Genomic DNA, 11,163 nt, shown 5'->3' with positions numbered 1-11,163 from the left:
CTACAATAATGACTGGAGTATACACCCATGGGTACAATAGCAACATGAATGTTCTAGGGACAACCAATCACTTTCTGATTGGATTTAAGGCATGCTCCACAGGAGAAAACACACACCTAGTACTAGAAATTTGGCCAAGAACCCAAGGTTGGGGATCTCCTAGGTCCCAAAGGTAAAGTTATTACTATTATTATGCTAAATGAATATAGTATCAAACTTTTCTTTAGATTCATATCTCTTAACAATAGATTAATACAGCTCTTAGAGCACATCAAAGAAATTTCATTGTATGGTGGATTGTGGTTAACATAGAAAGTCACAACTAGTCAAGGTGCTGAGAATAAGTATCAGTGGCCATAAATGGGATATCTATATGACTCTCTCTCCCCACTCCTCAGGGATTAGCACAAAAGGGCTGTAAAGATTGTGAGAGCCAGAGGTCAGGGAGGGTCAGAGTGAGATAGTGTTTTTTGGATATGATAGGAACTGCAGAACTCAGCTCACAGTAGCTGTGGTTGCCTGCATAAGATCTTCAGAAGATCAAGCCAGTCAACATTCTAGCATGAGTTGAGAGAGGGTCATGAGACCCCAACCCCGAGGAAATAATGACAATTGTTTCTGGGGAAAAATAATCAGGTTTCTTTAAGAGAGTGGTTTTTGGTAGGAGACTACACTCCAGCAGGTAGTCCAATACCCAGGAATATATGGGCAGCATAAACCTGACATGATGGGTTATTTAAAAATAAAGAAAATTGGGAAGTTGAAGAAGTAAAGAGGTAGTGGTGGACCTGGGAAGAGTCAGGAAGAAAAGTAGAGATAATTACAGTCAAAATTCATTGTCTGAAATTTGAAAATAATTAATAAAATTATCAAAATAAATGAGTTATTTGCTTATGTCCTTTTGAATTTTCATTAGCAATATTTAATCATCTGAGTACAGTTTTATTTTTTAATTTTTTCATTTTATTTATACTTTCATACAATACATCCCAACCACAACCTTCCCTTTCTCTACTCGTCCTAGTCCCACCCCCACTTTTTTTCTACCAGATCATTGCTCCTCTCTTTCTCTTCAGAAATGAACAGGCCTTCCAGGGATATCACGGTATAAGAGGATCCAATAAGACTAGGCACAAACCCTCATATCAAGGCTGGACAAGGCAACCCAGAGCAGGCAAAAGAGTCAGAGATATTCCCAAGTTCCACTGTTAGAAGTCTTACAAAACCTGCAAGTTAATGTATGTAATGTATGTGGAGAGGGCCTAGCTCAGACCCATCCAACTTCTGTGATTGCCTCTAGTCTCTGTGATGTCCCATGAGCCCTTTTTAGATGATTCTGTGAACTGTGTTCTCCTGGTATCCTTGACCCCTCTGGTTCCTACAATCTGTCCCCTTCATCTTCAGGGTTGCCTGAGCTCCACCTAATGTTTGGGTGTGGGGCTCTGCATCTGTTCCTATAAGCTGCTAGAGAAAACCTGTTGGGTGACAATTGGGCTAGGCACCAACGTGTGCATATAGCTGCATATCATTAAAAGTTATTTCATTGACTTTTTTCCAATTGTGTTTGGTTCTACCCAAGGTCTCTGGTCCATCCAAGCAGTGTCAGGCATGAGCTCCCTCTCATGGTATAGGCCTCAAGTCAGACCAGTCATTGATTGGCCACTTCCACAGGCTCTTAGCCTCAGTACATCTTGCAGGCAGGACAAGTTGTGAGTCAAAGGTTTTCTGGCTCTGTTGGTATCCCAGACCCACTACTGACTGGCTTGTCTGGTTACAGATGATGGCCAGTTCAAGCTCCTTATCCTCCGATCTAGGACTGCACACTACGGTCACCCCCATAGGTTACAGGAAATTTCAGCTGCACTAGGTTTCCACATCACCCCTCAAATGCCCCCATATTGCATTCTTCTTTCCCAATACTTCTTCCCTCTGTCCCTCCCTATAGGGAGATAAGGCCTACAAGGCTGAGAGATGAGCCAACCTGGAGTCTGCTTGAGGGCCTAGCAATAAGCGTTGTTAGAGGTCCTAATCATGCCTAGCCAATGAGTGGCAGCTATACAATGTCAATGGATCAGACAGCAGCCTGGGTGCTGGGAGTAGAGTGTGTAAGGCTCTTCCTATTGCTGAGTAAACAAGTCAGCTGTTGGCCTTTTCCTTGACTCCTGGTATCTGGCATCTGGTTGATGCCACAGCTTCTCACACCCTCTCCCAAGGGAGCCAGCAATATCTCCCTTCCCTGCGTAGTCTATTAGACATAACATAAATTTATGTTGTCAATTGTACCTATATCAGCATAATATTCCATTTCTTTATTGATTTGTCTATTTATCATACTGTTTCTATAGTTGTTGGTAATGTGCCAATTAGTTGATAAAAAGAAGTCACCATCTCAGATGCTCACAAGAACACTCATTTTTCTTTCTTATGCTGTTTTTTTTTTTCAGTGTGCTGAACTTTGAAAATATTGGTTGAACTTCTCTGGATTCAACAGAATAGGCTGGGCCCAGAATGTCTAGGTGAGTTAGTATTTATTCTGTCATGTAGTTACCCTGCCAGCAGTGGTTCCAAGCAGCTTATTCTTTCTAGGGCTAGGAAAGAAGCATAATAGGTCACACTCAGCCTGTGAGCACCCTTGATGCTGCTGCTTCCTTCCAGCTTGCTAGGTCATAAAGCCAAGTCAAACATCAGAAGGGCTAAATGTTTATTCCTGGGGCTCAAGTAGACCCCTCTGTAATGTACTTTAGCAATGAAATGGACACAAAATTCTATAATAAGAAAGAAACAAAGGAGTGGAAATAAAAAGTCAAACTACCATTGTCATCCCTGCCAACTATTTATTTATATGACCAGTTACATTTTAATTTCTACTTCTGATTTTTTTCATTAATACAATCATTACCCTTTTATCTTTATTTTTTTTGTCATGGGGTCTTACTATGCAACTAAGGCAGGCTGGATACTCACTATATAGTCCAGGATGGCTTCCTATCTCAGCCTCCCCAGCACGATAGTCACTAGTATGTGCCTCTATACCAAGCCAGATCAAGATCTTCTTCTTGTTTCTTTGCTTATAATACCCTTCTCTCTCTGACTTTAACCATCTTTGCCTGAGTCTGTAGCATATTTAGAGTGGTTTTTATGTAAACCTTTAAGTTTTAAACCTTTACATTTGGGAGTGATCTACCCATTTGATGTATTCAGTAAATGCCAGTTCTCTTCTCAGCCTATGGGCCCAGAAGTTGTACCAACAGGGAAAAACCCGGCCCTGAGAGGTGACTTCTTAACAATGGGGGCCCTTCCAGGTACCTGGCAGGCTCCTTCTAGCAGGGGTGAAGAGGGGACATGGCATCTTGAGTAAACACGGACCAATGACCCTTGAATAGCCAAAATACCAAGCACAGAGTCATGGGAAGTAACCTGGGCCCACTCTATTCTGGGGGAAAACAAACCTCTCACATTATTTGGTAATATAAAGGGTTTCAATGAGTGGATGTGAGCTTGGAGGAAGTCAGGCATGAAAGGTTATGTCAGGGACTCGGGCCACTTGATCAGCCTCTGACTGCAAGCAGTGGATTCTCTTTCAACCCAAGATCAAGAAGCCTTGGACTGTTGGCTGCCAGGCTTCTTTCCTCCCTCTCTTACTGGGTTTTTCTTATGTGTCCAGGCCTGGGTTATACTCTGGGGACAACAAGCGAACTGTATGTAGTTCCTGCCCAAGGAATGAAGTATCAGCACTGGTGGAGTGGGTCCCGATGTCAGCTCTGCTAGCAAGGAAGTCACATGGGCTGACATGTCACACTGTGACATGGCACAGTGAGGACATGCTGCTGAGACTGTGTCTGTTTCAGAGGGCTTTCTTGAGAATTGGCAGTTTGGGAGCACTCTGCCAGGTGATCAGGTTACCCATGAGCTAGCTGGGATCCTCTTATTCCTCCTGGGCTGGAACTGTGCACAGACAAGGTAAAGCCATTCCAGTGCTGACAATTCTCAGTCCTTATAACCCAAGAATTAATATATAGACTGGAGCAGCAGAGACTTAAGACTCCAGACTTTGAAGGGTAAAAACCTGTTACTATAGGCTCTAGAAGCAAGAGACTTATGGATCTGGGCACTTAGATTGGAGACTTATGATTCTGGGATTTAACCATCAGGAGCCCCAGAACTTACTAGATATTTTCAAGTTTTGGTTTCTAACACCATTGAGTATCTACAGGAGCAGCATCAAGCAGCAGTAGGCTGAACCTTTGTAGTGGGAAGCAGCGGTGCTGCGTCTCGCCACCTGGCTAGCTTTACACCTGGAATAACTACACAGAAACTGTATTCTTTTAAACACTGCCTGGCCCATTATTTATAACCTCTTATTGGCTAGCTCTTACATATTGATCTAACCCATTTCTAATATCCGTATTGCCACTTGAGTGTGGCTTACCAAGACTAACAGGCATCCATCTCAGAGAGCAGAGTCAATTTCTTTGCGGCACGCAAACCAGAAAGAGCAAAAAGCTGTCTTAAATTCTCTCTCCCTTTTTTTTTAAGCCCTCTCAGCTTTTACGTGGAGTTCATTACCATGTTGGGTGCCACTCTGTTGTAATAAGGAGTGGCGGACCACTTCCCGCCACCCGGCTAGCTTTACCAGAAATAATTACACACAAACTGTATTCTTTTAAACACTGCCTGGCCTGTTATCTGTAGCCTCTTATAGGCTAATTCTCACATCTCGATTAACCCATTTCTAATAATCTAGTGTGCAGGATCCTGAGCCCTTGACAGCAGCTAGTGTTACAATTCTCAGATCTAGAGTTTCTGAGACCATTGGCCATGAAGGCTTGGTAGTTCATTGAAACCTTCCCAATGACCCTGGCCTACAGTTGCTCATCTTCAGTTCTTCACAGACTTAGTTGGCTCCATTGTCTCTGCTCTCAGTTGTCTCTTCCCTAGCTTCTCTCTGGATTGCTTCAGTTGCCTCTTGTCATGAATGCTGCTACCATAATCAATGTGGCAGTTGTTGCTTCCTTCATCCCTGTCCTCACCTTCTTCCTCTGTGTTATCAGCTCAGCACACTGTAGTGATTAATGGTAAACATGAAAAGTGGGCAAGGAAAGAACATTGGATTGAAGCCTTTGCTAAAACTGTAGGGGAGGCAGTGAGGCAATGAAGAAGAGTTCTTTCCAGTTGTCTCACAAATCTGTCTTAAATAGTCAAATGTGTTTGTACCAACAACAGGATTTTATGCAAATGAAACCTGCTGTTCGTAGCAGTCAGCACAATCCCTCATACAGATAAGGGATTACATCTATTTCTATCACAAGGGTACTTAATATGAATGAAAGACTGCAATTACACCATCACAGGCCTTCTACTGGATCGCCATGGAAAGCGGTCCCCATCTGGTCTGAGAAGAATTGGTTATAGGCTATCAGCAAGACTTATCCAAAAATGGCCACTCCAAGCCATTTGAAACATTCATAGTTAAGACTATGCTTTAAGAGTCAGAATTGTGGTTCAGCAGCAGGTAACTTCCTTGAATATAGTGTTCAAAGATGATGCTGTTATCATGGAAGTTCTTCTGGTCATATGTCTTATAGTACTTGGCTTAAGGAACAACCACAGGAGGGCCTTCCAATTAGGGAATCAAGTCATCCTGCTCCCCAATATCTCCACTTATTTAAAAGGTGGTGTTTATAACCTTAACAGTATTTACAATGCTGTAGCAATGTTTACCTTCTGCCCCATGCCCCAGGGAAAGGTTGGTCCTTCTATCTCAGGCAGACAGCATCAAGAGAACAAAACTCCTATTTGTTCATAATAATTTAAAAGGTGCGTGGTAGGGTAGGCAGAGACAAAAGGATCTCAGAGCGTTCACAGCCAGCCTGGTCTACATAGTGAGCTCTAGTATGGCCAGGACTTTATAGAGACCTTGTCTCAAAACAAACAAGCAAATAAACAACAACAACAACAACAACAAAAGAGATATGGGGTAATCAATAATTAGGCAACCAAATAATCAATTTTACATGTGGACAAATAATAATCTGCAATTAAATCAGAGAATTAAAATTTATCAACACAGCATTTATTCAAAATTGAGTGTTAAGGAAAGCCTATTATCTTGAGATATCTCAGCTGAAATCCAAATAGCAGGCAACACTCAAAGATAGAAGGAGCAGAGAGGAGAGCTGTGCCACTGGCCACATTCAATCTGAATTTATTATCGACACATGTTTCTTCTCACATGGCTGAAGAGATGGCTCACTGGCTGCAGTGGACATAGGTTAGGTTTCTGGTGCCCATGTGGCAGCTCATAATTGTCTGTATCCCCAGTTTCAAGTTATTTGATGCCCTCTTCTGGCCTCTTCAGGGTTAGTCATGGACAGGTGCATACACATACGTGCAGACAAAGTATTCATACCCCCCCCCCCCAAAAAAAAGAAAAAATTTTAAAATCTATATTTTTTTCTCTTATGCCTAGGTCTGGAATATGCCTGACGGAGACATTTAATACATGTTCTGAATGAAGAGGAAAAAGGGAAGTGACTCCGGAATTCATTTAATTCTACAATAAATGAAACACAAACGAAGGGGTAGCTAATTGTCTCAGAGATACTACATGGCAGGCCTTCTCCTTTCCTAATGGAGATGGAGGAGAGCAAGGGGAGAGGGGAAGTGAAGGGGAGACTTGGAGGACAGGAGGGAGGGGAAACTGTGGTCGTTGTGTAAAATAAATGGGAAAATGTTATTTAAATAAAATAAAATAATGACACAAGACAAAATTAAACAAACAAAATAACAAATGGAGGGGCAAACTAGTTACAGCAACCGACAAGAGTTGTGTGCTTCTGTGCACATGCGTCCATACCTGTGTACACCTGATGGCAAGTGGTGGTCTAGTTCAACATTTATGAGTGCTTCTTGCGAAAAGAATATCTTGACGGAGCCCTGGCAAGAACCTATGGTTCTAGACAATCAGAGTGTCTAAGCTGTATGGGTGGAGATCAGAGAGGGAACACAGTGGTAGGAAGATTTTCGAATATTAAGGCAGAGAACTGCACAGCACTGAGCCAAGATACCACTAACATCTGTGAACGGCTGCCCAGTTACAACATCCTTGAAGATAGTTGCTTATTAATCTGGGGTTGAAGGACAGTCCAGCTTGGTCCCTAATCACCAGGCTAATAGGCCCAGCATTGAGGAAGCAGCTACCAGAAGCTGGACTAGAGGGCAATTTTCCTTCTACTACCACTTCGCCTTAAAGAAACACTAGTAAGTCTTTTTGGGATGAAAGTGGTGGGATCCTGGGTTTGGAGTCTGGCTGCTGAGCTTGAACCTTATAAGGTCCTAGTAAGGGTCTAGTGGGGTCAGAAGGCTTGTTTAGGCCTGTATCTCTTTCAGATCTGGGCTATCTGTGCTCTTTATAGATCTATGTGACCGTTTAGGTATGTATCTCTTTCAGATCTGGGCTATCCGTGCTCTTTCTAGATCTATGTGACCGTTTAGGTCTGTATCTCTTTCACATCTGGGCTATCCGTGCTCTTTCTAGATCTATGTGACCGTTTAGGTATGTGTCTCTTTCAGATCTGGGCTATCCGTGCTCTTTCTAGATCTATGTGACCGTGTGCAAACTAAAGGACAATCATTTTGTAAGGGAAAAATAGAAGAGAAAGGAGGGGTGGTGTCACCGCATGTACAACCCATGTGTGACCCTGGATGGTCTCCAGGGTGATTAAAGGACTTTAAAAGATATCTACAAAATCTTGAAGGGGAAAGATGGGGAAGGATGTGATCATCAAAAGTGTTTTCAATCTGGTCACCTCTGGTGTGTGCTGGAGAAAGCAGCAGTTACGGGAACTGACAGATCAGTTAAGCAAGGGCAGGTGCAATGGTTGTTTATCCAGGATCAAGGACTCTGGGACAAAGCAGAGGGACAGCCCTGGGAGGCCAGTGACTCAGAGTGGGACCTGGACGGCACAGATTGTTCTGCTGGGAGAAGCAGCATGCGGAGCACCCTCCAGGCCTGTGTGAATAGGCATTGTAGGATCCTGAGCTCTCCCTAGCAGAAATGGCCTTCTGGTGTGATCTCAAGCCAAGAGACTTTTTCTGTGTAAAGGGTCCATGATCCAAGGAAATGCCACTTTGAGTGTATTCTGTGTCCAGCAAATGCCTGGCACGAAACAGAGACTTTGTACATGCTACTGACCAAATGTTGGGAAAGTAACCACAAGTTTGAGAGTCAGTGAGGCCTAAGCATGTAAAGTAGGAGTTTTAATTTGAAATATAAGTCATATCTGACTGAGAAATAAACATTGTAGGCCCTTATGTACCCTCTCTAAGTCTAGTTTGAGGCTTCCTGGGGAAGGGAAAAAGTGGGGAACTGGGACTCCTGTAAAATAGAAGAGGAGACAAGAGACAGAGATCTATGGTCTCTTGAGTGCTGGGCATTCTACATTCCTGCCAGAGCACATTAACATGGCTGGTTTATAATTTTCAGTCTATAGAGCCGCACAGTGATGTGTGCCTCACCTCATCGCAGGGACTTTGGGCTTCTTGGGAGAACAAGCCCTTGCCCCTTTGCATCCTTCTTGACTCTAGCCCTGATCTGACTCTTACTTTTGTTGCAGTAGCCTCGTGTGTCACCTGCATTAAGTAGGTCAGAGCCAGACTGTGTGACATCCCTCACATCTGCTGTCCTCAGCCCAGGGGGTAGAGTGCCATGACTAAGAGCAAGTGACATGAAACAAATCATGGCAGAAATTGTCTTGTTCACTTTTTTTTCCCTCTAAGGACCATGCTCCTGCTTCCTTTGCTACCTGTCCTTCTCCTGTGTGTGGCAGGCATATCCTCTTCAAAGTCACAAACTTGTGAGGACGCCCTGAAGACTTGCTCTGTCGTAGCCTGTGGCAGAGATGGACCGAAAGGGGAGAAGGGAGAACCAGGTATGTAGCACTGTACTCTGGCTTTCTACACCTTTCCTTCTAGTGGGAAACTGTTCTGTGTCCCCACAGATGGAGTTCAGGGACCTGGGAGACTTGGCTTTCATTATGGCAGGTGTTCTTCCCTTCAGAATGATCTCTTTATAGTGTCACTGATTCCCAATCAAAAGCTGTGCTTAACTACCAGCTTTCTTGAGTCTCACTTTCATATAGGGAGCTGTGAGGAGGCATTGTCTGTCAGGTATCCAGACCTGGGAGTTAGAAAGCTCTGTTTACTCTGAGTGACCAATAGCCAGCTCTTTGGCTCTTTCCTGGAGTTGATAGGAATCAAGGCTTGAACATGGGAAAGAGAAAGAGGAAGAGTCACCAGGTCATGCTGCCTTTATCTCCCAACAGGTCAAGGGCTCAGGGGCTTGCAGGGCCCTCCAGGAAAAATGGGGCCTCCAGGAAATGTAGGAGCTCCTGGAAGTTCAGGACCAAAAGGCCAAAAAGGGGATCCTGGAAACAATGCAGGTATGAGAATACTCCAGCATGACTAACTTGATGGGGATCCTACGAGCAGAAGGCCATGTTGAGGTGCCTCTGGTCCTGATGCCTCCCCAGGAGATGCTCAATACTGCTTCCCGACTGAATGTCACTTGGGACTTATTGGGACCATGAACCCTCCAGGGCCATATCCCCATCAGTTCTCCTTAGGACATGGCATTAGCATTTCCTCAGATGAAAGTCCAGCATGTTTTCTAGGCTATGTGGGAGGAAATGTGCCCCGCCCCCTGTCTACTGTCGGAAGAGTTGCATGAAAAAGGTCTGTCTCATCAGACTCCCCAGTAATGAGGAATAGGAGAGCAGAACAATTGTTCTGAGTGAAACAAAATTTGGTATGGACAGAAAGAAGACTGGCAGCCCTCCTGTTAGTATCTGTCCATCACTCTGCCAAAGGAAGTGAATGTATTAAAGAGTTTACCTGGAAGCTGGGGAGATGCCACAATTGGTAAAATGCTCCACAAGCATGAGGACCTAAACTCAACCCCTGGAGCCCATATGGAAAACAAAAGAAGGAAAAATCTCTCTCATTCTGGCACACATTTGTAATCCCAGCTCTGGGGAGGCAGAGACAGGCGCATCTGGGGGTCGCCAACCAGCTAGTCTGGCCTACTCTGCAAACTCTAGACCAACTAGAAAGATTGTCTCTAACAAAGATGGCTCCCGAGGAATGACACCCTAGATTGATCTCTGACCTTTACACATAGACACATACATAGCAACACACACACGTGTACACATACATACAAACAGCAGAGAGAGAATTTACCGGCAATGAGAAATAAAAAAAGAACTGCAAAGAAAAATCACAGGCTAATGAGTATTCTTTTTTCCCTCCCATTTGCTTATTTAGCTGTCATATTTTTTTCTGAAATAATCTTACTTTTTAGTTAGCCTTAGCATGCATTTGTATGAAAGCACTGATGTACGTACATATTCATGTGTGTGTAAATAGATATGTGAGGGGTATACATGTGTCTGTATGTGGGTGGAATCCAGGGGTCAAACTCAGGTATTGTTTTAAGATAGAATCCATCATGTTTTTTTGAGGCAAGGTTTCTCACAGGCCTGAAACTTACCAAGTAGGCTAGACTAGCTGGTCAGCGAGCCCCAGAGATCTACCTGTTTGTGACAGTCTGGCACTGGGATTCCATGCCTAGCTTTTATACAGGTTCTGGGAATGAAACAGGTCCTTGTATTTTCATGGTAATCACTTTGCCTACTGAGCTTTCTTCCAGGTTATGAGCTCTTTATTCCCCCCTACCCCCGTGTCTGAGTCTCAGGTTAAAGTTTTATCACTAAGTGCCCTCTTCCTGATGCTCTTGTAGAGGTTGAGGCAAAGGTGCGGCAGTTGGAGGCAGAGATAAGGACCTTGAAATCAGAACTGGAGCACACCAAGAAGTGTAAGTTTTCCCTCAACCTCCAGGGTGTTTTTCCTACAGAGGGATCTAGGGTTGGGGAGAGTGACAGATTCTGAACGCTTACTTTACCACAGTTTCTGTGAAGGCTTGCTGTTTTCTTGTGATTATATTTCTTTGTAATATTTCATTCAGTTTCCTCACCATTATATTATACTTGCCTTGGGACTGGGAGGTTGCTCAGTGGATAAAATCACATGCCACACAAGTCTGATGATTTAAATCTAATCCCCAGAACCTAGAGTGGGACAAGAGAATCAACTCCCAAAGGTTGT

The 11,163-nt window shown here is 43.8% G+C and overlaps 1 protein-coding gene across 1 annotated transcript in view; it reads left to right on the top strand.

The window, feature by feature from the left end:
- The first annotated feature begins 7,132 nt into the window (after positions 1–7,132).
- LOC101986828 (mannose-binding protein A-like) overlaps positions 7,133–11,163 on the top strand; it is a 5,939-nt gene continuing 1,908 nt past the window's right edge. The window contains exons 1-4 of the mRNA XM_005348570.2: positions 7,133–7,260; positions 8,779–8,930; positions 9,324–9,440; positions 10,799–10,873. Of these exons, the coding sequence (XP_005348627.1) occupies positions 8,783–8,930; positions 9,324–9,440; positions 10,799–10,873 (340 nt within the window). The 5' untranslated portion in view covers positions 7,133–7,260; positions 8,779–8,782. The remainder of the gene's footprint in view (positions 7,261–8,778; positions 8,931–9,323; positions 9,441–10,798; positions 10,874–11,163) is intronic.

The sequence above is a fragment of the Microtus ochrogaster genome, chromosome 6 (assembly GCF_000317375.1).
Source record: "Microtus ochrogaster isolate Prairie Vole_2 chromosome 6, MicOch1.0, whole genome shotgun sequence".
NCBI classification, from domain to species: Eukaryota; Metazoa; Chordata; class Mammalia; order Rodentia; family Cricetidae; genus Microtus; species Microtus ochrogaster.
Note: the sequence above shows the minus strand (reverse complement) of the source record. Positions and strands in the feature narration are given on the sequence as shown.